The sequence below is a fragment of the Dermochelys coriacea genome, chromosome 14 (assembly GCF_009764565.3).
Source record: "Dermochelys coriacea isolate rDerCor1 chromosome 14, rDerCor1.pri.v4, whole genome shotgun sequence".
NCBI classification, from domain to species: domain Eukaryota; kingdom Metazoa; phylum Chordata; order Testudines; family Dermochelyidae; genus Dermochelys; species Dermochelys coriacea.
Genome location: NC_050081.1, coordinates 2338165 through 2363768, shown reverse-complemented (window position 1 = coordinate 2363768; position 25604 = coordinate 2338165). Strand labels below are relative to the sequence as shown.

General features: G+C 50.2%; 1 protein-coding gene across 2 annotated transcripts; it reads left to right on the top strand.

The window, feature by feature from the left end:
• Nucleotides 1-13498: 13498 nt before the first annotated feature.
• NPTX1 (neuronal pentraxin 1) lies at nucleotides 13499-21393 on the top strand. Of its 2 annotated transcripts, none has more exons than XM_038372191.2 (5): nucleotides 13499-14083; nucleotides 14418-14625; nucleotides 15553-15797; nucleotides 16305-16484; nucleotides 17295-21393. In XM_038372191.2, exons 1-5 carry the CDS (start codon nucleotides 13634-13636, stop codon nucleotides 17514-17516), a joined length of 1305 nt encoding a protein of 434 aa, XP_038228119.1. In that variant the 5' UTR covers nucleotides 13499-13633; the 3' UTR covers nucleotides 17517-21393. The 2 variants fall into 2 exon arrangements, with proteins under 2 accessions (XP_038228119.1, XP_038228120.1); XM_038372192.2 differs by having other exon boundaries at nucleotides 13556-14083; nucleotides 14421-14625; nucleotides 17295-17586.
• The last annotated feature ends 4211 nt before the right edge of the window (nucleotides 21394-25604 follow it).

Below are 25604 nucleotides of genomic sequence, written 5' to 3'. Positions count from 1 at the left end.
TGTTTGGTTTTATGATGTACAATAAAAGAAAGAAAGACAACGACCAAGAGATTCATGTACAAACAAAACAAGTCTTCAATGGAAAAAAAGCAACAGTTTGTGGTCCCTGTAAAATTAATGCTAGTGTCCTTCTGAATGAAAAAACCCCACCCTCCCCATTCTAGCCAGCCATGGAAATTCTGCCTTTTTGTGGAATCTGTATAATCTCTAGTCCCCCTTTACTGTGTTGGCAAAATTTACCAGTTCAAACAGTTCTCCCTTTCCTATCACTTTTCAAATCTCAAATTCCCCAATCAGAGTGACCTAATGATCAAAACCTATTTCCCATTCCTTCTCTGGGTTTTGAGGCTGATATGTGAACTTGATAGCAAGCTGCTGAAGCTGTGGGAATTCGATTGGCCTCTGTGGTTAATCTCATTATAATTAACAAGGCAGTTAACAAATGTGATCTGGGAATATTGATATTAGCACACACAGTGCAGAGCCTGACACTGCTGTCATTTACACCAGTGTAAATCAGGAGTAGCTCTGCTGATTTGAACAATTAGACTGGCATAAAGTGGAATACGGCCCACAGAGTATATGTTGACAATGTTGCTACTTTGTGTATGTAGAAGAAGAAAAAGAAGGGTACTTTCCACAAGTTTGGGGTGGTGTGAGAATTCCAGAGGAAGGTGCAAAGGGGAGCCACAAAGGCCAAACAAATAATAACCTAAATATATAAAGGCTATGGATCAACAGAACATTTAAGCAGGTGTTTAAATCCATCCATTTTCATTTCTGTGTGTTCAGTTGTGTACCGTATACGGTATAACTCCAGTTATCTGAACTCTCTTTATCCAACAATCCGAGTTGTCCAAATCCACAGTGTGTCCCCATGTAGTCTGTGTTATTGAATAGCACTTCCATTATCCAACTGCCTGGTTACCCAAAACTTTCAGATGTCTCCCTGGGTATTTGGATAAATGGGAGTGTACTCTGCTATATACCTGCATGCACTGCGTAGGCTAGCCAGCCCCTTCTCCAAGGTGGAATTCCCACCTTGACCTGGCTGGCCACACCTCCACTTTTCCCCCCTTTGAATCCTTCCTATAATCACCACTCTCCTGGAAGGCCGGCAGAGCCTCACCTTCCCTTCCATGTAGCATTAACATAGGGACCAGTGAGAAAGAGAGAGTGCAAGAATAATACACACTCATAGAAAAATCATGGCACTGACACTCATTGCTCAGTCACTGGCTTTTGTTACATCCCTTCTCTCCCTCTCTTTCATCTCTTTGGAATGTGAGCTTGTGATGGGGTGCCTGCCCCACACTGGGCTCTGAGGAGTTAATAGAGCCCTAGGGGAAGCTGCGCAGGATGCAACCAATCAGAGAAGGGCGGAAGGGACCAGCCAAGCAGAGCCAAGCAGGCCCATATGAAAAGGGAGCTGCAGGGCAGAGGAGGGCAGTTCTCTGCTGGGAGCCCAGGGAGGAAGGGCTGTGTCACTGGAGGGCTGAGAGACTTGCCAGCACCCTGGAAAAAGTAGTGCTGCTAGCAGGGACTGGGGGAGCAAGAGATAGCTCCTGGTCGGCTGCTGGGGTTTGCAGGCTGAGGCCCTGAGGCAAGGGCAAAGAGGATGCTGGGGCCATGAGGAAGTGGCCAGACAATACACTGCAGTTACCACTAAGGGAAGTGGCTGAACAGAAGACTGCAGGTCCCCCAGAATGGGGAGCACAGTGTGTGGCATGGCCAGAGAGCTGTGTCACTGAAGAGGACACCACAGCCCTTGGAGAGACATGGGTCCTAGAGCAGGAGTGAAGCACCACCCGAAGAGGGCACACTACCATGTAGAGCTAATTCCCAAGACAGCCAGCAAGAGATGCCAGAGCGGTGAGTGCACCCCGTTACAGAGCTCTTCGCAGCAGGGACTCAGGCCCCAGTCTTACACGGAGCTCCATGTGGATGCAGAGGGCTGCTGAGGCAGAGCCGCTTGCAGGGTTGAGGTTTAAACCTGGGATTGTCCAAGGAGCCTAGGTGCCCAATTCCCACTGAATGTCACTGGGATTCGGATGCCAAATTCCTTTAGGCTACTTTTAAAATCTCAGCCTAAGTCTCTGTTTTTGTCAGAGCACTGCCTTGAATGCTGTAGGTGCTTTATAAAACATAATAGTACAGATCTATATGAGGATGGTTTCCAGTGCATCCGCAACTCCAGTTAAAAATTCATGGGAACTGCAGGTGCAACTCCAGTTAAAAATTCATGGGAACTGCAGGTGCACCACACCTCTGAAAATTAGACCCATATCTATCCATCCAGCTCTCTGCATTGTTTCACTATTCATTTAATTGGGAGCAGGATCAGACCCGAGCAAGGAGATGGAGGAGAAAGATGACACAGAGGCAATAGCTCTGCTCTCTGAAGGACACCAATGGGCTCTGAACACATTCATGCTGATTGTAAGTGTGAAATACAGCTGGGATATTTTCTCAATTAAAAAGACAGTGAAAAAAACTTTATTTTCTGTTTAATTTTTCATTGAAACATTTATTCTATTTCTCAGCAGCTGGAGACTCAGCTGCATTTGGTGGGGGGGTTATGTGGAGAGGAGTGTAGCTTTTGCAAATACCTAAAGCAGGCTCTTAGCCTGTGTTTATGTTGGAAGCACCTACTCCTTATTACGAAGAGACTTTCCCTCCTTTTATGGGCATGAGAAGCTCACTGCAATTTTGCCCCCTCAAAAATATGGATTTTGTAACACTAAAGCTACAGTCACAGCTTGGACCCTTGTGGGCAGCCTCAGCAGAGAGGCCAAGAACCAAATGGGCCCCAGAGACTGAACACCTCTCTCCACTCCTCAAGGGGCCCCTTCCAGCTCCAGACTGAGCAGAGTAAAGCAGCTTGTGTTGCCAGCACCCTGTGCTAATGGATAAAGACACAGCTTCATGTCCCAGCACTAGGATCTGGCACCTTTTGCCATCACCAAAGTCACACTTAGCTTTCTTTTAAAATGGGTGAGTGAGAAATTCTGGGAACGTTGGGGATTAGGATGATCAGGTAAATGGCTGAGGGGTGGCCATGGGTGGGCCTCCTTCCATCCAATTCTGGCTGCCAAACATGGGTGCACAAGGAATCCAGGTTCATTCCAGGAGCCAAGGAAATGCCTGTGGCAGCTGGCAGTGACCAGGAGGGACAACAAGGCTGACAGCCACTCTGGAGTGTATCATCTCTCCCTTTCTCGTTCTGTTCTATTCAGGTTCTGACACAGAATGCATCATCATGGTATCTGAGCCCCTTGTGTATCTCTCCCTGAAATTTCGGCTGATGCAGGATCCAGCCCCAAACACCAAAAATTATTTCTCTGCTACACTTTTAAGGGAATGCTTAAGTTTTAAACCACAAATTAAATTTTTAATGAAGCTTCATAATGGTAGTACCCAAATGTAATGTAATATTGATAGGGGCTGTGCATCCAGCTAGCATGAGATTGCCCCAGAAAGCTGTTCAGAATGTTATGCAATATGTAGCTAAATTAATTATTTGTAATGAAAGGATCCATGTCCCTATAGCATCTCTGAGACCTAGCTAGTATGAAGAACCATCTTTTCATCCTCACTGGCTGTAAATGTCAGGCAAAGAGAAGAAAATTGACTTTGGATCCAGGAACAGTGAGAGAAAAAGAAAGAAGGGAGAAGACAGAGAAAGGGAGAGAGATCTGCAAAGAGAGAGACTGCAGCTAAATGCAGCAAATTTCAGAACTCCACTGCGAAATGTTTGCCTGCTGCCTGATATGGCAAGGAACACTCCACCTTAAAAGCACAGAATGTCTCTTCTAGTTATCACACCATACCAATTTTCACACTGATCTATATTGTGGATTTTAGAGAGTGGGGGAAAAAATCAGCTTTAAACTGAAATCACCTAGCAAACTTAGCCATGGAGCAGCAATAGCTCATTTAGTGCTCCTTGTCCCCTCCTATGCCTTAAAGAATTGTAAAAGGAACTCAGCTCTCCCTGTTTGTGGGACATGGCTAGCAAGAGGTGCAGACCACATTACTCTGTAATCCTGGGTAAAGGTCCTTTCCCCATTGTGTTCTTACCCAGAATAACCCTTGTACCAAGTTCCACCTGAAAGCACATTTTTGGATGAGTTATAGACACATACAATCCAGGGGTCAGAGAAACAGGAGTCAGGGAATCTTTGCTCCCTTCTGGATCCTTAAAGATAGCACTAGCACAATCTACAGCTAAATTGCTTATCAGCTGACTCCTCCTTGATGGACAGGCAAAAGGGATGGGGATTTCACACTACTTGGAGACTAACCATTATGATTTCCCGTCTCAAAGCTCCCTGTTCCCATAATGGATTGTGCTGTCCCCACTGCAGAGAGGAGAATTATCTGTGAAATTAACACTACCCCAGAGAAAGGTGCTTTATGTACAACCGACTTCCTGAACAAGAGAGACTGTTCTGCAGCTCATTGCTCTCTGGGGCTCCAGCTTCCAGGATTAAAGAGATTTGTTCACTTTTTTTTAAAAAAAATCCTTTTTATATTTGTAATTCTGTTGTTCTCACCCAAAGGTTATCGTTGGACAGATTGAATATTTACATATATTACCTCTTCCTCAGGCAGTGGGCTTTGGCAAAGGTTATTGTGAAGGCAGGAATCTCAGTCCCTTGAGGGAGCAGCTTGGACCATTTTGAAATACTGTAATATCCTCTCCTCCAGCCACCCCCCACATGCACACAGTGTTCTCTCTGGCTGATATTCAGCACCAAGTCATCTGAAGGGGTCCTAGCCAGTTACTTAGTTACAAAGGCAAATCTGCTCTTTGGAGGTGGGGAGGTAATGTTTAAAAATAAAAGGAGCTTGCTCTAAATCCACAAAAGCAATAACAGACCCTGGTGCATGATGCAACGTTTATGAAGAAGCTGAATTCTAGTTCACAATTGCCAACTCTTCCTTTGAGGTAGGAGAACCAAGGAGTTGTTTTGTGTATCTGTATAGTTCACATTTTTTCCTATCTAGGTTTTTATATGCCCCACAGTACCTAAGCAGCTCTTGTGTTGCACTTGTCACCTTAATATCACAGAAGCATAATGTCCCATGAACCACAAAGGATCCCCCTGACTGGGTCCTAGTTAAATCAGCATGTTCAGTGACACTAACTGTTTGTGAATAACATGTGGATGTTTGCAGAGGTGGAACCTGAGTCTGTTCTCATGTACACCTGTTTTACCCAGGGTTTAATTCCACTGATTTCAGGATTTACACCAGTGCAGAGACCTATGGTCTTTTCAGACTTTTTCATTCCATCCCCTTTCTCAGAACCTGCCAGAGCAAAGGGACAAGAGAGCACAGGTTTGGCCAGGTAAGGCAAGAGCCACTGGCCCTGTCCCCACAATATCCGCCCCCCTTATTTTTGCACTCAGAAAATGCAGGATGGATGTCAAAGAGGAGAAAAAGAAATCAGCCAAATGGAGCAAGATACGAGAACCCTAGAGGAAAGCACAAGCCTTTCCACTGACAAATTCCTGAGCTAGGGCCTGATTCAAAGGACACAGAATCAGAGGTAATGACTTCAGTGGGCTATGGATCAGGTCTCTCCAGAGCAATATATGCTAATATAAAACTACAGAGTACAAAGAAGTGAGGCCATTATAGATTGAAGTTATGATCATAATGAGAACAAACTGTCACATAAGCAAAAAGAAAAGGAGTACTTGTGGCACCTTAGAGACTAACAAATTTATTAGAGCATAAGCTTTCGTGAGCTACAGCTCACTTCATCGGATGCATTTGGTGGAAAAAACAGAGGAGAGATTTATATATACACACACACAGAGAACATGAAACAATGGGTTTATCATACACACTGTAAGGAGAGTGATCACTTAAGATAAGCCATCACCAGCAGCAGGGGGGGGAAAGGAGGAAAACCTTTCATGGTGACAAGCAGGTAGGCTAATTCCAGCAGTTAACAAGAATATCTGAGGAACAGTGGGGGGTGGGGTGGGAGGGAGAAATACCATGGGGAAATAGTTTTACTTTGTGTAATGACTCATCCATTCCCAGTCTCTATTCAAGCCTAAGTTAATTGTATCCAGTTTGCAAATTAATTCCAATTCAGCAGTCTCTCGTTGGAGTCTGTTTTTGAAGCTTTTTTGTTGAAGTATAGCCACTCTTAGGTCTGTGATCGAGTGACCAGAGAGATTGAAGTGTTCTCCAACTGGTTTTTGAATGTTATAATTCTTGACGTCTGATTTGTGTCCATTCATTCTTTTACGTAGAGACTGTCCAGTTTGGCCAATGTACATGGCAGAGGGGCATTGCTGGCACATGATGGCATATATCACATTGGTAGATGCGCAGGTGAACAAGCCTCTGATAGTGTGGCTGATATGATTAGGCCCTATGATGGTGTCCCCTGAATAGATATGTGGACAGAGTTGGCAACGGGCTTTGTTGCAAGGATAGGTTCCTGGGTTAGTGGTTCTGTTGTGTGGTTGCTGGTGAGTATTTGCTTCAGATTGGGGGGCTGTCTGTAAGCAAGGACTGGTCTGTCTCCCAAGATCTGTGAGAGTGATGGGTCGTCCTTCAGGATGGGTTGTAGATCCTTGATGATGCGTTGGAGAGGTTTTAGTTGGGGGCTGAAGGTGATGGCTAGTGGCGTTCTGTTATTTTCTTTGTTGGGCCTGTCCTGTAGTAGGTGACTTCTGGGTACTCTTCTGGCTCTGTCAATCTGTTTCTTCTCTTCAGCAGGTGGGTATTGTAGTTGTAGGAATGCATGATAGAGATCTTGTAGGTGTTTGTCTCTGTCTGAGGGGTTGGAGCAAATGTGGTTATATCGTAGAGCTTGGCTGTAGACAATGGATCGAGTGGTATGATCTGGATGAAAGCTAGAGGCATGTAGGTAGGAATAGCGGTCAGTAGGTTTCCGATATAGGGTGGTGTTTATGTGACCATCGCTTATTAGCACCGTAGTGTCCAGGAAGTGGATCTCTTGTGTGGACTGGTCCAGGCTGAGGTTGATGGTGGGATGGAAATTGTTGAAATCATGGTGGAATTCCTCAAGAGCTTCTTTTCCATGGGTCCAGATGATGAAGATGTCATCAATGTAGCGCAAGTAGAGTAGGGGCATTAGGGGACGAGAGCTGAGGAAGCGTTGTTCTAAGTCAGCCATAAAAATGTTGGCATACTGTGGGGCCATGCGGGTACCCATCGCAGTGCCGCTGATTTGAAGGTATACATTGTCACCAAATGTGAAATAGTTATGGGTGAGGACAAAGTCACAAAGTTCAGCCACCAGGTTAGCCGTGACAGTATCGGGGATACTGTTCCTGACGGCTTGTAGTCCATCTTTGTGTGGAGTGTTGATGTAGAGGCTTCTACATCCATAGTGGCTAGGATGGTGTTTTTAGGAAGATCACCAATGGACTGTAGTTTCCTCAGGAAGTCAGTGGTGTCTCGAAGATAGCTGGGAGTGCTGGTAACGAAGGGCCTGAGGAGGGAGTCTACATAGCCAGACAATCCTGCTGTCAGGGTGCCAATGCCTGAGATGATGGGGCGTCCAGGATTTCCAGGTTTATGGATCTTGGGTAGCAGATAGAATACCCCAGATCGGGGCTCCAGGGGTGTGTCTGTGCGGATTTGTTCTTGTGCTTTTTCAGGGAGTTTCTTGAGCAAATGCTGTAGTTTCTTGTGGTAACCCTCAGTGGGATCAGAGGGTAATGGCTTGTAGAAAGTGGTGTTGGAGAGCTGCCTAGTAGCCTCTTGTTCATACTCCGAGCTATTCATGATGACGACAGCACCTCCTTTGTCAGCCTTTTTGATTATGATGTCAGAGTTACTATTTCTCCCTCCCACCCCACCCCCCACTGTTCCTCTGATATTCTTGTTAACTGCTGGAATTAGCCTACCTTGCTTGTCACCATGAAAGGTTTTCCTCCTTTCCCCCCCCTGCTGCTGGTGATGGCTTATCTTAAGTGATCACTCTCCTTACAGTGTGTATGATAAACCCATTGTTTCATGTTCTCTGTGTGTGTGTATATATAAATCTCTCCTCTGTTTTTTCCACCAAATGCATCCGATGAAGTGAGCTGTAGCTCACGAAAGCTTATGCTCTAATAAATTTGTTAGTCTCTAAGGTGCCACAAGTACTCCTTTTCTTTTTGCGAACACAGACTAACACGGCTGCTACTCTGAAATCTGTCACATAAGCAATTATTATTAGGGAAATACAACCTAGATCGAGCTACTATAAGGTGGGTGCACAACTGGTTGAAAAACCGTTCCCAGAGAGTAATTTTCAGTAGTTTACAGTCATGCTGGAAGGGCATGATGAGTGGGGTCCCACAGGGTTCAGTTCTGGGTCCAGTTCTGTTCAATATCTTCATCAATGATTTAGATGATGGCATAGAGAGTACACTTATAAAGTTTGTGGATGATACCAAGCTGGAAGAGGTTGCAAGTGCTCTGAAGGGTAGGATTAAAATTCAAAATGATCTGGACAAACTGGAGAAATGATCTGAAGTATATAGGTTGAAATTCAATCAGGACAAATGCAAAGTACTGCACTTAGGAAGGAACAATCAGTTGCACACATACAAAATGGGAAATGACTGCCTAGGAAGGAGTACTGCAGAAAGGGATCTGGCGGTCAGTGGATCACAAGCTAAATATGAGCCAACAAGGTAACGCTGTTGCAAAAAAAGCGAACATCATTCTGGGACATGTATTAACAGGAGTGTTGTAGTTAAGACATGAGAAGTAATTATTTCACTCTATTCCACACTGATTAGGCCTCAACCAGAGTATTGTGTCCAGTTCTGGGAGCCACATTTCAGGAAAGATGTGGACAAATCCAGAGAAGAGCAACAAAAATGATTAAAGGTCTAGAAAGCATGTCCTATGAGGAAAGATTGAAAAAACTGAGTTTGTTTAGTCTGGAGAAGAGAAGACGGATTGGGGACATGATAACAGTTTTAAAGTGCATAAAATGTAGTTACAAGGAGAAGGGAGAAAAATTGTTCTTAACCTCTGAGGACAGGACAAGAAGCAATGGGCTTAAATTGCAGGAAGGGAGGTTTAGGTTGGACATTAGGAAAAACTTCCTGTCAGAGTGACTATCAATAAATTGCCTAGGGAGGTTGTTGAATCTTTATCATTGGAGATTTTTAAGAGCAGGTTACACAAACACCTGTCAGGGATGGTCTAGATAATACTTAGTCCTGCCATGAGCGCAGGGGACTGGACTAGACAACCTCCCTTCCAGTCCTATGACTCCATGATTATTATAATTTTTGTATTTTTGTAGTGCCTGGGAGGTGACAGTGCATAGGAGCAGTGCTGGGGTGCGGGAGGGGGTAGAAGTGAGCAGTGACCATTTATGGTGCCTGTGGAACAGTTTAGAAGACTCAGGAAGGTTAACTGCAAGCACCAGTGTATGTCCTCTGATGATTAGAGTTCAAGTGGCACTAGTGAAAGGTACCAATGCAAAGCCTTGGAGAAGAGTTAGGGCAAAGCTACCACACAAAGGCATTGCAGTGCTCAGGGGACAGTGACCAGTTATTTGCTCACTCCTTGTGGGGGATGGCGTCCCTAGCCTCTGTTTGTCAGAAGCTGGGAATGGGCGACAGGGGATGGATCACTTGATGATTCCCTGTTCTGTTCATTCCCTCTGGGGCACCTGGCATTGGCCACTGTCAGCCGATAGGACACTGGGCTAGACGGACCTTTGGACTGACCCAATATGACTGTTCTTACGTTCTTGGTCACTTTCCTTAGCTTTTCATTGAAGTTACAGAACCTGATGGAATATAGCAAGGCATTCACCAGGCCTTTATACCAATGACCATGCCTTCTCCCCAAATGTTGAAGAGAGCAATGCATAAACCATTTGCTTGAGGAACAGTAACTATCGTATTTTTTCCCTTGTGCATGAGGTGAACCTCAAATCTTTGGCTCTAACTTTCATATTAAATCCACTGGACATTGCTTAGTTAAGAGGAAAGCATAGAGACAGATAAGAATGATTTCTGAGAAGGAACCTTTAATGTTTCAGTCTTTTGTAATGAGACTCACAGGGGACATCTAGAGTTAATTAAATGCTTGCATCAGAAGTTCTGTCAAACTGATTCACACTGTCACACATGCAAACTCTATTGTGAACAACATGAAAGGGTCCCTTTATACTCCAGCTCCTGGAGAGATCTTACTAGGCCTGGATAGCAGCCTTAAATGGGAGGTAAATGAGGAAGGGGTTGGGAAGTTACGTAACACTCTTTCTCTGCAGTACAGTGTTCCCAGACTGGAAGTCCTTGCATCCCTTGACCCACTTCACTAATCAAAATTCAGTCCACTCCTTGGCTTCACTCCACTTAAATCAGTGGAATCTTACACCAGGGCAGACTCTGGCCCTGAATGTTCTGTTGCCTAAAAGCCTGAAATGTGGCTGACCACTGAGCTGGCTCAAACGCATGTAGAGAGGGTCTCTGGGCAAAAAATAACTCAGATGTCATCAGTGGTAACTACCACCAGCCATTTTCCTGTCCAGCACCCAGGGCAGGACTCGTCTGGAGATTCTGAATGTGCACATTGAACCATAAGATCACCAGAGTGAAATGGAAACCCCACTTTTCTGCCCAGCTGCAGATGCCCATAATAAAAGGAAACAAACAAAGCAACAAAGAGAACCAACAGTGCAGAATGGATGGAGAAAAGAGATACAGATTATTTATATGCTTCCATAAATGTGTGAGGAAACTGCAGTGATGGATGCATCATAAAAACATGATAGATAGATCTGCATTCATCCTAACAAATTCCTCTGTAATTTTCCAATTCTCACCAGCTGGTATAACCTTTTATTAGTGACTGGAGACAGGAAACAAATTAATAACACGTCTAGATTAGACAAGGCAATATGTACCATGGACCATAAGGAAGCTTATTCTATCTTGCAACAGCCTGTACCACCCCAATGCTCCCAGGCAAATCTCACAACTTCCATTCAAAGAAGAGCACAATCAGGGACTGTAATACTGCAGTTCAGAGAAAGAGGAGAGTAAAGAAATCAGCAGGTAGGTTTTCCCAGATGAGGGCTGAGTACTTGGGTAAAGAAGCTCTAAGCTGCAGGGAGGAGACATCCTTGTAGGATGGTGGGGAATGAATACAAACAAATGTCACATCCTCAATTCTCAAGGCTTGAATAATAGTCAGCCTTGACTGAAGTCCTGAAGATAAAAAGGCAGCAATTTCTCTGAGTAACTGTGGCTACCAAGTACCCTCAGGAAGGCCTTTAATTTTGTCAGTTCATTTGTTTTCCCATTTCAGTAAAAACGTTCTCTCACACCCACAATCAAGTTATGTGTCAACATCACTGTGCTACAAATGTGAGTCCTGTATTCCTGAAACGGACAAGGCCAGATGCCCGAGTCTAGACCTCCTGTGCTTAGGGCAGGACCTTGGGGTGGGTTGGGGTTGAGCGGGGGGGGCTCTAATCCACCTTTTGGCTCCCCTGATTCTGGTGCCAGCTGGAGGCTGATTTGGCCTCTGGCAAAAGAGCAGGCAGCGTCCCGGAGGGACTGTTACATCGGTCGCTGATGGCCAGTGCCCAGTGTTTCCTGGTCACACCTCCACTCGCCCGGGAACACCCTGTTATGAATTATGATCATTACTATTAATGTTGGGGATTATGGGAGGGCCCCGAACTTCTATCAGGGATCCGCTCCCCCCACCCCCCATTGTGCTAGACACTGCACAGGGCGGGTGGGGGGTGGCGCAGAGCTAGCTTGTCAGCTGGGCACCCCCGGGCGTTTCTCTGCAGCGGGGACCCCCAGCTGTGCCTGGCCTGAGCCCACAGCAGAGGGCCCGGGTTCTGCCCTCGACTGTTCACGCTGATGGCCTAGCGGAGCGTTTTACTTCGGGGGGAGGGGGCTTCCGGGAACCTCCTGCCATCCGCGGGACGCAGGCCGGACTAGGCGCTGCTCCGGGAGCCAAGCCCCCGGGAACCTCCAGATTCTCAGCTTCCATCCCCGTGACTCCGAGCCTGGGAACGCCGCTCGCTGCCCGGCGGAGCCCGGCTCCGGGCCCTCCCCGGCAACGCCCGCCCCCGCAGGCCGGATTAGCAGCCTGGGCCCCGGCAGGCTTCAATTTCCGCCGGGGATGGGGGGCGAGGGAGAAGCACATGCCAGGGGCTGGCGTGCTGGAGAGGAGCCTGCGTCGGGTCCCGCATGGCAGCCCGCGGCACCCCGCTCCTAGCTGCACACACTCCCCCTGCGTGTGTGTACAAACACACCCACGCTCTGCGTACGTACACCCCCCCGGCTCCGCATACACCCCCCCCGCGTGCATACACCCCCCCCGGCTCCGCATACACACACCCCCTGCGTGCATACACCCCCCCGGCTACACACACACACCCCCTGCGTGCATACACCCCCCCGGCTACACACACACACGCACGCACACACACCCTGCGTGCATACACCCCCCCGGCTACACACACACACACACCCTGCGTGCATACACCCCCCCGGCTACACACACACACACCCTGCGTGCATACACCTTCCTCCCGGCTCCGCACACACACACACACACACACCCTGCGTCCATACACACCCCCCGGCTACACACACACACACACACAACCTTCAATACTCCCCCGGCATCCTAGCACCACACCACCACACACACACCCACCAGAGGCACCCCACCCCCCCGCTACACCACGCACACACACACACCCTGCTGCATACACCCCCCCCCGCTACACACACACACACACTGCGTGCATACACCCCCCCCGGCTACACACACACACACACCCTGCGTGCATACACCCCCCCCCGGCTACACACACACACACCCTGCGTGCATACACCCCCCCCGGCTACACACACACACACACCCTGCGTGCATACACCCCCCCCGGCTACACACACACACACCCTGCGTGCATACACCCCCCCCCGGCTACACACCACACCCTGCGTGCATACACCCCCCCGGCTACACACACACACACACCTGCGTGCATACACCCCCCCCGGCTACACACACACACACCCTGCGTGCATACACCCCCCCGGCTACACACACACACACCCTGCGTGCATACACCCCCCCCGGCTACACACACACACACCCTGCGTGCATACACCCCCCTCGGCTACACACACACACACCACACCCCACACACACAACACCTGCGTGCATACACCCCCCCCGGCTACACACACACACACCCTGCGTGCGTACACCCCCCCCCACTGTCCTTCCCCCGCGGCAAGCTGGTTCCCCACCACACCACTGCGTGTGTACCCCCCCGGCTCCACACACACCCCACTCCCCCGCTGGCTCCCCCCGCCCTGTCCTAGGGAGCGCGTGTCCGTGCGTGGGCCCTGCCGCAGGGGGGGGAGCCCCGCCAGCTCCAGCGGGCAGGCCCCTCCCCCGCGCGCGCCGCCCGCTCGGCAATTAAAGCGGGATTCCACCCCGCGGTGACGTCAGTGGCGGCGGAGCCCCGCCCGCGGTCTATAAAGGGGCCCGCGCCCCGCCGCCGCTCGCCAGCGCTCCGGACAGCTCCCGCGTGTGGAAGCCGAGGCCGGGCGCGGCGTGGGTCGGGGCGAGCTCGGCGCCAGGCCCAGCCATGCCTGCGGGGGCCGCGTGCAGCCTTTTCCTCGCCTCCGTCCTCTGGCTGAGGGCAGGCGCCCAGAGCTTCGGCCAGACGCGCTTCATCTGCACCTCGGTGCCGGTGGACGTGGACCTGTGCGCCTCCTCCCTGGCCAGCAGCGGCACCGGCGAGGAGCTGCAGAGCGCCGTCCTGCAGCTCCGGGAGACCGTGCTCCAGCAAAAGGAGACCATCATGAACCACAAGGAGACCATCCGGGAGCTGACCACCAAACTGGGCCGGTGCGAGAGCCAGAGCCTGCCCGAGACCGGCCCCAGCGAGTCCAAAGCGGCCGGGGGAGCCAGCCGCAAACAGACCGGCTCGTCCAAGAACACCATGGGGGATCTGTCCCGGGCGCCCGCTGCTGAGACCTTGAGCCAACTTGGGCAAACTTTGCAGTCGCTTAAGACAAGGCTAGAAAACCTAGAGGTACCTTTAATTTCTGTTATTCCGTATAGCTAGACGAAGGGGCGCGGGACGATCTTATTTATGACTCTACCTCGGCCACGACTTAGCTCCGCGGTCACCTGTAATGGGGCGCCGTTGTCCTGTCTGCGGGGCAAATGCAGCTCGGTAAAGCACAGCCCAAAACGTGACTACGGCAGCTGTGTTGGCTTCAGTTTAATTAAGCGAGGCCGCCTGTGTGGTCTGGGCTAAATGAATTTAACTCTCAGCTAGCGAGCGCCGGAGCTTGTCCCGGGTAAATACCGCATGGTGTTAATTTGGTTTGTAACAACCCACTTAATATCTTTGCTCCCCATAGCAGTTTAGTAGGATCAATTCGTCAGGCCAGACCAACCACCTGAAGGATATACTTCAAACTAAAATCGATGACTTGGAGAAGCAAGTTCTGTCCAGAGTGAATAGCCTGGAGGAAGGAAAGTTAAATCCAAAGAACGAGTCCGAGGAAAGGAGCAAAATAGAGAGCACGTTAACTTCCCTGCACCAGAGGATCAGTGACTTGGAGAAAGGTAAAGGCTCAGACTGCAATTGACATGGTGGGTTTTAAATGCACCATCCCTAACACAAACCCTAGCGCAGGACGGGATAAAAACATCACCCCCTCGCCCATCCTCCCGGTTACCCCCTTCCCCCCCCCCCCCCCGCCCATAGACGCCGGATTGAAGTTCCTCTTTCCGAACAGTGGCCCGTTTTTAAACCCCGTATCTATTGCTTTGTCCCTTGGCGGGACCTGGCGGCCGGGGACGTGGGTCCTGCTCTGCTCACCAGGGATGCGGGAAGCTGCCTGTAAAGTCGGAAGCGCCCTAAGCCCGCCCTGTTCTGGACCCTGAACATCTGCCCCAGGAAGCCACGCAACTGGCCCATAGAAACCCCTGCGCTTCCGGCCCAACCGTGGCGGGTATTGGACGCGTTGGGTTCCCGCGCCTCTGCAGGGCTCTCCGCTAGGTGACCTAGGGGCGGGTGTGTCCCTGTGCGAGGCGCCCTCTGAGCAGGGCCTTCAGCAAGGTGCGGGATTGCGCCCGTCCCGCCTTACTGCGCCTTGGGGCCCTGCCCGGAATATTGATTCTGGCCGGTCCCTCTGGCTCTATGGCGCAAATGGAAGCAGGCTGCAAGAGGGGGAGCGGGGACCCCAGTCCCCCGAGCGCGGTTCCTATGGCCCGCATAGAGCGCATCAGCGGCTGGCGGGCTTGGGACAGTGCCATCTTAGGGTTCTTACATAACTGGGGGGAAGGACGATGCGGGTGATGGGGAGGAAACGAAGGGCTTGTAGAGTAGCCAAAGCCGGAGCCACTGGCGCCGCTAGCCTTGGTCCTGAACACGGGGCAGCCCAGCCCAGCTGTCTCGCTACAGGGCCCCGCTCTTGCTCCGCGCAGAGACCCCGCATTGCCCAGCCCCCCACGCGGAGAGCAAACCGCTCCCCCTTTCTCTCTGGGCAGGGCAGAAAGACAGCCGGCCGGCCGACAAGTTCCAGCTGACCTTCCCGCTGCGGACCAACTACATGTACGCGAAGGTGAAGAAAAGCCTGCCCGAGATGTACGCCTTCTCCGTATGCATGTGGATCAAGTCCAACGCCTCGCCGGGGGTGGGGACACCCTTCTCCTACGCGGTGCCCGGCCAGGCCAACGAGCTGGTGCTCATCGAGTGGGGCAACAACCCCATGGAGATCCTCATTAACGACAAGGTAGGTTGGACCCCCGAGCCCCTGCAGAGCCCCGGGCTCTCCGCTCCGCCCCCCGCGCTTGGGGTCTCCGCCGCCCCCCTTGCACTGGTGAGAGTGACTGCCCGAGGCAGGGCGGTGGGGAGCCGGGCCCCACGAGGCCCAGGACAGACAAACCAAGCCCCCTTTACCCATAGCACGGGATACGACCCGCTCTACGCCAAAGCTTGGGTCTCTTTCAGCCGACGGAGTCCAGCTCCCCGCCCAAGTCAGTTTGCAGAATGGGCCCGGTCCCGCGCCACTTGGGCTCCGTGGCAGCTTCGCCATTGACCTACTGGGAGCAGGGGCAGGTCCCAACGCGGCCCCCTCTCTCCGGGCTATAGGGGTCTCTGCGCCGCAGCAGACTCGGCTCAGTCCTTATCAACTCCGAGATGGGGGCAAGCTCGGGCCGACCTAGGGGCCTCTCTAAGCTAGGCGGCCCCGGGGCTGCAGTCACCTCCCCCTTCTCTTCCCTCCCTCCCGCAACCACAGGTCGCTAAGCTCCCGTTCGTCATTAACGATGGGAAGTGGCACCATATCTGCATCACCTGGACCACGCGGGACGGTGTGTGGGAGGCCTACCAAGACGGCACGCAGGGGGGCCACGGAGAGAACCTGGCTCCCTATCACCCCATCAAACCGCAGGGGGTCCTGGTCCTGGGCCAGGAGCAGGTAAGGTGCCACCAGCGCAGGCAGCAGGGGCCGGCTGCACAGGGGGCGGGGAGGCTGCAGGTCAGGGCTGGAAGAGGGGGAGTGATCCAAGGGCGAGGAGCGAGATTATCTCTCTCTCACACACAGGCACACCGCAGAGGGGATACAATCTCTCACACGCACACACTGGCAGAGGCGATTACATTTCTCTCTAGCACAGACAGGGTCCCTCCAGGAGCTAGAACTAGGGGTGCGGGGGATCCTGCCGCACCCCTGGCTTGAGGTAGTTTCCATCATATCCAGGCTTTACAGTTTGGTACAATGGCTCTCAGAACCCCCAATGTAAAAACTGTTCCAGCTCCTCTGCAGTGTCTCTCTCTCTCTCACACACACACACACACACACACACACACACACACACACACACCGGGGAGATAGTGTGCCAGGGTGGGTGGGGTGCTCACTGCCTGCCACACGCACAGCCGCCGGGCGCCCGGGCAGACTTTGCGGTTGGGGGGGGCAGTGGCTGCTCCCCCGCCGCAAAGGCTGCGGGAACAGTGCGGCGCGGGGAGCTGCAGAAGGGGCCCGAGGCAGGCGGCTGGTTCCCCCTTAGGGATGGCGGGGAGCCTGACTCGGCGGGGGCTCGCCCTGATCCCCGGGCCTTGGGAGAGCCAGGCTGCCCCGTGCCGGTTCCCCAGCTGGGAGCGGTGGCCAGCTGCGGCTGGGCGCAGGAGCCCCGAGGCGACTCCGAGCCAAGCGCTGGCGGGCAGCAGAGGCGCGAAGCCCGCTCCCTCCAGGGCCCCTGTGACCCGCCCTGTGATTTCCCCGAAGGACACCCTGGGCGGGGGGTTTGACGCCACCCAGGCGTTCGTGGGCGAACTGGCCCATTTCAACATCTGGGACCGGAAGCTCAGCCCCGGGGAGATCTACCACCTGGCCACGTGCAGCTCCAAAGCCCCCGCCGGCAACGTCATCGCCTGGTCCGAGACCAACATCGACATCTACGGGGGGGCCACCAAGTGGACTTTCGAAGCTTGCCGCCAGCTCAACTAGCGGCGGGTGGCTGGAGCGCAGCGCCCTCCCCGGCATGAATTCAGGACTAAAGTCCCCCCCGCCCCCCGCCTCTCCGTGCAAAAGCAAACCCAGCCAAGCGACAGGGCGCCCGCCTTGCCAGCGCGGGCGCGGCCCGGTCCAAGGGCACCGGACGGCGCCTGACAAGCCGGTGAGAGGCTTGGGTCCGTCGGCCTGGCCCTTTCCCTGGAGGGCGGCGTCCCCGCTTCCAGCTCCCCCGAACCGGCTCGTTTCTCTCTTGCCAACGTCCTTCGAAGCCTGCGTGCCTTGGGCGGCTGCAGCTCCTGCGCCCAGCTGCCGTCCTCTGCCTACTCGTTCCGGCCGGCGAGCTCCTCGGGGCTCTCCCGCCGCGGCTCGTTCCCGGGTGGCCGAGCGGGGGCCGTGTCCGCACTAGGCTGTGTGCCCCGAGAATGGGGGGCCGCTGAGTTCTTGCCCCCAGCGCTGAGCACCTTGGCAGTGGGTCAGCGCACTAGGCGGGTCTGGCGTTGCTTAGGGGTGTGCGGGGCTGACTCAGGAGCCTCCGATCCCCGCTTACTTTTGAGTGGGGAGGGGGGCGGCTCCTTTCGTCTTTCAGTGCCAGGGCGTGACTCCTTTGTACTTGGACGGGCTCTGCAGGAGCATCGGAGGAGGAAGAGCCTCCTCCCCTCCTCCTTCCCTCATTGGGCTAGGAAGCGAGCCGCAAACCCGGGCAGAGCTCAGACCCCCTTTCCTCGCGGGGCAGGGGGACCTGCTTTGTTTCCGAACCCCTCCGAGGCTCCTTCCTTCTCCAGTCTGACCCCCCCTCCGCCCTTCAGTGTTCTGCGTCAGTAACAGCCCTGCCCTGCTGCCCAGGGAATGGGGGTGGCCAGGAGAACCCCCAGGGAGCCATGTAGGATCCTGCTCCGGCTCCGACTTGCTGGGGCCGGCGCATCCTGGGGGCCCTGCTGGGTCGCTGGCCTGTGATTTACACTCAGCTCAGCTGAGGCCTCGTCTTCGGCCCGCAAGCGCCCACCCGCAGGAGCCAGAGACCCGACGGGCTAAGGAGGGGCTAAGAGGGTGGGGGCAAAGCCGGAGGTTTGAATCCTCGGGCCACTCCAGGGGCCCGAGTTCGGATCAGGCGCTGGCAGGTGCCCGCTGACAGGCGGGGCTGGATTGTGGGCGTAAAGGACTGGAAGGGATTTCCCTGCTAGAAGGGGGTACGGGTCTGTGGGGAAAGGGACGGGGCACATCCCACTGTCTCCCCGCTTCTTGCGGGGGTAAGTAGCCTCCGCTGGGCAGCTGCTCCCCCCAGCATCGGGCACTTCTTCCCAGACACGGGCGGCCTCATGGCTGGTGGGCAGCGACCCGGAGCCTCCGGCCGGGGCCGTGCCGGGTCCCGCTGTTCAGCGGCTACCCCTCTCCAGCCAGGGGGGAGGCGGGTCAGCTCTCGCCTGGGTCCGAGCCCAGTGGCTCTTGTCCCACGTTTACTGGAACGCGTTACAAAGGAGGGGCTGTTTACGGAATCTTCTAGGGGGCCGTCCCAGCCCCCCCCCGGGTTGCGGCACCCCTGGGTTCCTGCAGAGACGGCGGCGCGGGGAGCTGGGGGTGCTAACGTCTCGGTGGCCTAGCCTCGTCTGGCCTGCTGGGGGCGGGTTGCCCGAGCGATGTTCATGCCCTAGGATGGCCTGGGGGGCACGTTCCCAGCGGAGGGTGGCAGCGGTACCTTCAGCACCCCGGCTCCTCCCGGCGCTATCCCTTGAGCACCGCGGCTGCCTCCATCCAGAGCTCGGGCTCCCTGGGAGCTGCCATCCAGCACCAGGCTGCCCCGGCCCTTTCCTTCCTTAGGCGCCCCCCATTCCCGACCACTTTAAAGAAGGGAGAGAGGACGAAGATCCCGCATCGAGTCCATTCCTCCGTGCCCCTGCTCTTCCCTGGGGCACTGACTGAACCATGCCTCTCTCAGGTAACGTCCTTTTATAAAATACAAAGCGCTGCAGAAGCAGCGTCTGGTTTGCCTCCACAGGCAGCCGAAGTGTGACAGCTGTCAAATAGCCTTTACCGTCCCTTGAAAGTTTAGCTACCCTTTCAGTCTTCAGCCTTTCTGCTTTTGATAACACGGGGTACTCTTTATCTTATTGTAAAAGGAAGTTTATTACCAATAAAAGGTATTTTTATGAAGGAGAAAAAATAAAATAATATAAAATTAACTGATCGTCCCTGAAAAATACTTTAAGACTTTGGGGGGGGAAGGGGGGAAATGATAAAGAAAAGCTTATTTTGAAATTATAGATACATTTTTGTATGGTTTCCTTTTAAAACTCCTGGTCTGTAAGAGATCACCCCCAGCCCACTTCTGAACCCCATCTCCAGTGGTAGGGTGGGGTGAGGCAGAGAGAATTCACAGGAGGCTGAACCAGCTCTTATGACAAACTCCAAAGATAGGGCAAATAAAGATGCCACCTGGACGGTCATGGACCAGGCGGTTCAAGGTTGATGCTGAGCTCCAGGGCTGATCCTCGTCAAGCCCTGAGAGAGCTGGTCACATGACCAGCCATTTTCAAACTCAGCATTTCTCTGCAGAGACATCACTATCCACCCAACAAACCAAAAAGAACAGGAGGACTTGTGGCACCTTAGAGACTACCACATTTATTTGAGCATAAGCTTTCATGAGCTACAGCTCACTTCACCGCATGCATTCAGTGGAAAATAAAATCTCCTCACTGTATTTTCCACCAAATGCATCCGGTGAAGTGAGCTGTAGCTCATGAAAGCTTATGCTCAAATAAATGTGGTAGTCTCTAAGGTGCCACAAATCCTCCTGTTCTTTTTGCAGATACAGACTAACATGGCTGCTCCTCTGAAACCAAACAAATCAAGTTACCTTGATACTAAAACGTGGCTCAGGGCAGCGTATTTTAACTGTGCTCTTAAAAAACCCCAAACATTGTAAGCTCAGTTTGTTGAGCTATTTACTGGAATCTGTTGACTTCAGCTCACAGCAGCTGAAGCACAATTTGCTGAGGGGAAAAACTGATAATTGGAAAAAAATAAATCCACAGTCCCAATTGTATCTGATTTGCTAAAATGTGTGATATTGATATAATGTATATACTGTACAGAATGGTAGAAAATAAATAATCTTAATTTGTCATTATTTTGCTAACCAAAGCTGTACATTTTTCCTATGACTTGCTATCAGCCTTTTGGGTTTGAAAGGGTTTAAAATATATCACACAGCCACTATCCACATCAGCAGTTCTGGAAATGCACTGTTTCTACTGGTATTCATGCTTTTTCATTTTATTGCTGAAATTACATGAATTGTTGAGTTTATTTTTACACAATAAAGAGTGAAGAAAGACACTGGGCTCTCTTTCAAATGTTCTGTGGACTTTCCTGACTAGCCACTTGCCAAGTTTCTTACTGGGGTGACGGGCAGGGCTGGCTTGTTATTTTAGAGGAATTTCTGTCCAAGGCTCCTTGAAGCCTAAGCTAACCTGAGATTTAAACTCCCTCCCTGCTGCCAGGCCTTTCCACTAAGATCATCTAGTACAGGCCACATTTGACCTTTTTCTTGTACCTTAGGTTTCACAAGTGGCTCAACACTTAGAGCATTGCATCAGTGAGCCCCAGGAAACAAGCCACCTGAGTGTGGGGAAAGGGATTGGAGAGAACAGGGGGGTGGGCTAGACCACATAAAAATCACTCAAAAACTTTTGTTAGAATTGAATCTGAAGAATCCCAGTCACCAAAAAAAAATCCACCCCACCCTCCTATAAGATACAGAGCATTCACAGTAAAGTCCTGTTGCATCTTATACCATTAGTTCATGATGCTATGTTTTGTACAGTGAGGTGTATAAAATGGTATGTTCCTGTATTAAATGCCTGTAACACTGGATCTGTGTCTCTCCCTTCATGCTCAAGTGATCACAAGGCCTTTCATGCTCTTGGGAACACAGTGGCTGATTTTTTTAAAAGGCTCCAGAGGCATCCTTGCAGTTGCAGACCAGCAAAGCCTGCCTGCCTGACTTCAATACTAGACACATTGGTTGAAATTATAGTAAAGAACAGAAGTATCAGACAGACAGACAAACATGATGCATTGGGGAAGAGTCATCACAGCTTTTGTAAAAAGAAAAAAAAACCATCCACCCACCAGTCTATTAGAAGTCTTTGGGGGAGTCAACAAGCAGGTGGACAAAGGTGAGCCAGCTGATACAGCATACTTGGCCTTTCAGAAGCCTTTGACACCAAACCTTCTTAGCAAACTAATCAATCATGGGACAAGAGGGAAAGTCATCTCCTGGATCAGTAACTAGTTAAAAGATGGGAAACAAAGGGTAGGAATCAATGGTCAGTTTTCAGAATGGAGAGATATAAATAGCAAGGACCCCCAAGGGTCTGTACTGGGCCCAGTACTGTTAAATATATTCATAAATAATCTGGAACAAGGAGTAAACAGTGAGGTAGCAAAGTTTGAAGATGATACAAAATTACTCAAGATGCTTAAGTCCAAAGCTGACTGTGAAAGGTTTCATAGATATTAAGGTCAGAAGGGACCATTATGATCATCTAGTCTGGCTTCCTGCACAACGCAGGCCACAGAATCTCACCCACCCACTCCTGCAAAAAACCTCTCACCTATGTCTGAGCTACTGAAGTCCTCAAATCGTGGTTTAAAGACTTCAAGGAGCAGAGAATCCTCCATCAAGTGACTTGTGCCCCCTGCTACAGAGGAAGGCGAAAAACATCCAGGGTGTCTTCCAATCTGTCCTGGAGGAAAATTCCTTCCCGACCCCAAATATGGCGATCAGCTAAACCCTGAGCATATGGGCAAGATTCACCAGCCAGATACCCAGGAAAGAATTCTCTGTAGTAACTCAGATCCCACCCCATCTAACATCCCATCACAGGCCATTGGGTTACAAAGAGATCTCGCTAAACTGGGTGACTAGGCAACAAAATGGCAGATGACATTCTGTGTTGATAAGTGCAAAGTAGTGCCCATGGAAAAAACACATTCCCAACTATACAAATGATGGGATCTAAATTATTGTTTATCACTCAAGAACAATATCTTGGAGTCATCATGAGCAACTGTTTTCAAAGAACTATCCAATGGGCAGCAGCAGTCAAAAAAGCCAAAAGAACGTTGGGAACCATTAGAAAAGAGAGATAGCTAGTAAGACAGAAAATATCATAATGCCATTACATAAACCTCTGGCGTGCCCACACCTTAAATACTGTACACAGTTCCAGTCACCCCCATCTCAAAAATGAATATTAGAACTGGAGAAGGCGAACAAAATTAATTAGAGGTATGGAATTGCTCCCATATGAGGAGAGATTAACATTATTTTCTCCACAGTATTTATGATTTTATAAACCTCTGTCATATCCCCCTTAGTTGTCTCTTTTCAAGGCTGAACAGTCCCAATCTGGTTATTTACCCTTCACATAACACAAGAACCAGAGGTCACCAAATTAAATTAACAGGCAGCAGATTTGAAACAAATATAAGGAAGTACATCTTCATGCAACGTCCAGTCATCCTGTGGAACTCATTGCCAGGGGATGTTGTAAAGTCCAAAAGTATAACAGGGTTAAAAAAACAATTAGATAAGTTTATGGAGGATAGGTCCATCAATAGCTATTAGCCAAGATGGTCAGGGGTGTAACCTCATGCTCTGGGTGTCCCTAAACCTCTGACTGCCAGAAGCTGGGACTGGACAATAGATCCCTCAAGAATGGTCCTGTTCTGTTCATTCCTTCTGAAGCATCGGGCACTGGCCATTGTTGGAGGATAGGATACAGAGTTAGATGGATTATTCATCTGACCCAGTATAGCCATTCTTACTGTCTGTGTTGGCAAATGTAGAAGCCCTGGTGTGCTCACCTATTATTGCCTGGGACATTAGACTGTGTTTTAGTGAGGAATGGGATTTTGGCCAAAACAAGCGGGTTATCTTCACACTTCTCAATGGGCCCTGGAAGCTCTAAATTCCACATGCTCAGACAGTAGAGATGGGCAGAAGGGACCTAGGTGAAACATCTTCTCTGAAGCTGTACACGAGAGTAGGAGAGAGTTCCATTCTTTCAAATCTTTCTCCATGTCAGGCAACAATGTCATGGTGCAAAGCCATAGAAATTTTCCTCTGGGTTTTCCCCACCAAGAGTAAGATTCATGTTCAAAGTTGAACCTCCTCCATTTCCCTTGACTGGACTGACCTATCTGTGAGAGGGAACATGGTGACAGACCACATATTGTCATGTCTGATGGCTGTTAGCTTCCCACAGGGCCATCATTGTTTCTCAGCACTCACCTGTTCCCAGTCAACATAGGATTTGAGTGTCTCCCAAAAGTAAAAAGACTAAAATATCTTCCTTCCTTCCCTGCCAGCAAGAGCCAGGTTTGGTGCGTATTTGTTTGCTCATTAAAATATGGGTTATGAAAGTGAGAGTGACAGTGCATCACCACTGAGGGAAAACTTGAGGTGGATTTTGTATTTGGCTCCGACGGCAGAGATGACCATTCTCATTTCTTCTGTCAATAAACACTGGCAGCAGTGATGTGTGTATTGCATGCATGTCACTTCCTGACATAGTTTTGCCCATCAAAAGGCAGGTTATATTTTTGGTCGATAATTGCTAGAAATGACCACTGATTACTAGGTCTGTCGATTAATTGCAGTTAACTCATGCGATTAACTCAAAAAAAAAAAAAGAATGGTGATTAATCACACTGTTAAACAATAGAATACCAATTGAAATTTATTAAATATTTTGGATGTTTTTCTCCATTTTTCAGATATATTGATTTCTATTACAACACAAAATACAAAGAGTACAGTGCTCACTTTATTTTTATTACAAATATTTGCTCTGTAAAAATGATAAACAAAAGAAATAGTATTTTTCAATTCACCTTGTACAAGTAGTGAAGTGCAATCTCTTTGTCCTGAAAGTATAACTTACAAATGTAGATTTTTTTGTTATATAAACTGCACTCAAAAATAAACACAATGTAAAACTTTAGAGCCTACAAGTCCACTCAGTCCTACTTCTTGTTTGGCCAGTTGTCAGACAAACAAGTTTGGTTACAATTTGCAGCCAAATTGTCCAGTCCTCTGGAATGTTGGTTGACGCATTAAGGAACATATGAATCTTTAGTGCATCTGGCATGTAATTATCTTGCAATGCTGGCTACAACAATGCCATGTGAACGCCTGTTCTCACTTTCAGGTGACATTGTAAACAAGAAGCAGGGCAGCGTTATCTCCTGAAAATTGTAACCAAACTTGTTTGTCTGAGTGATTGGCTGAAGAAGAAGTAGGACTGAGTGGACTTGTAGGCTCTAAAGTTTTACATTGTTTTTGTTTTTAAATGCAGGGGTTTTTTGAACATAATTCTACATTTGTAGGTTACACTTTCATGATAGAGAGATTGTACTACAGTACTTGTATGAGGTGAATTGAAAAATACTATTTCTTTTATTTTTACAGTGCAAATATTTAATCAAATATAAAGTGAGCACTGTACACTTTGTATTCTGTGTTGTAATTGAAATCAATAGATTTGAAAATGTAGAAATCATCCAAAACTATTCAAATAAATGGTATTCTATTATTGTTTAACAGTGCAATTAATCACGATTAATTTTTTAACTGCTTGGCAGCCCTACTGTTTACACATCCACCTTAGATTCTTAAAAACCAAGAACTGTTTACTGACTACAGCTGGGCCTCAGAAGCATCTGCAATTCCAAGCCCCTTCCTCTCCAGCTGTGAAGGAAAACCGGAGAAACATCTCTCCTGAGTCTCAATGCTAGCCAGTGCTCTACACTACCACTGGAGAGACCAGAACTTCACTTCCTGTTCAGTCAGGGGCAGTGCATGCTTTGGTTGAACACCCGCAGCTCCTGCTGGAGACATGCCTCATATTGGTCAGCAGGAAATGCTCTGGCTGAGTGAGGAGTCGCAGCCGTGTAAGGCAGTCCCAGCCAGACCTCAGCTGGAATGGAGGGAGAAAGAAGATTTCAAAGCTAGGGCAAAGGTGCGAGTGCCCAACCTGAATGTCCTAACAATCCCATCTCAGTAAGACAGGAACA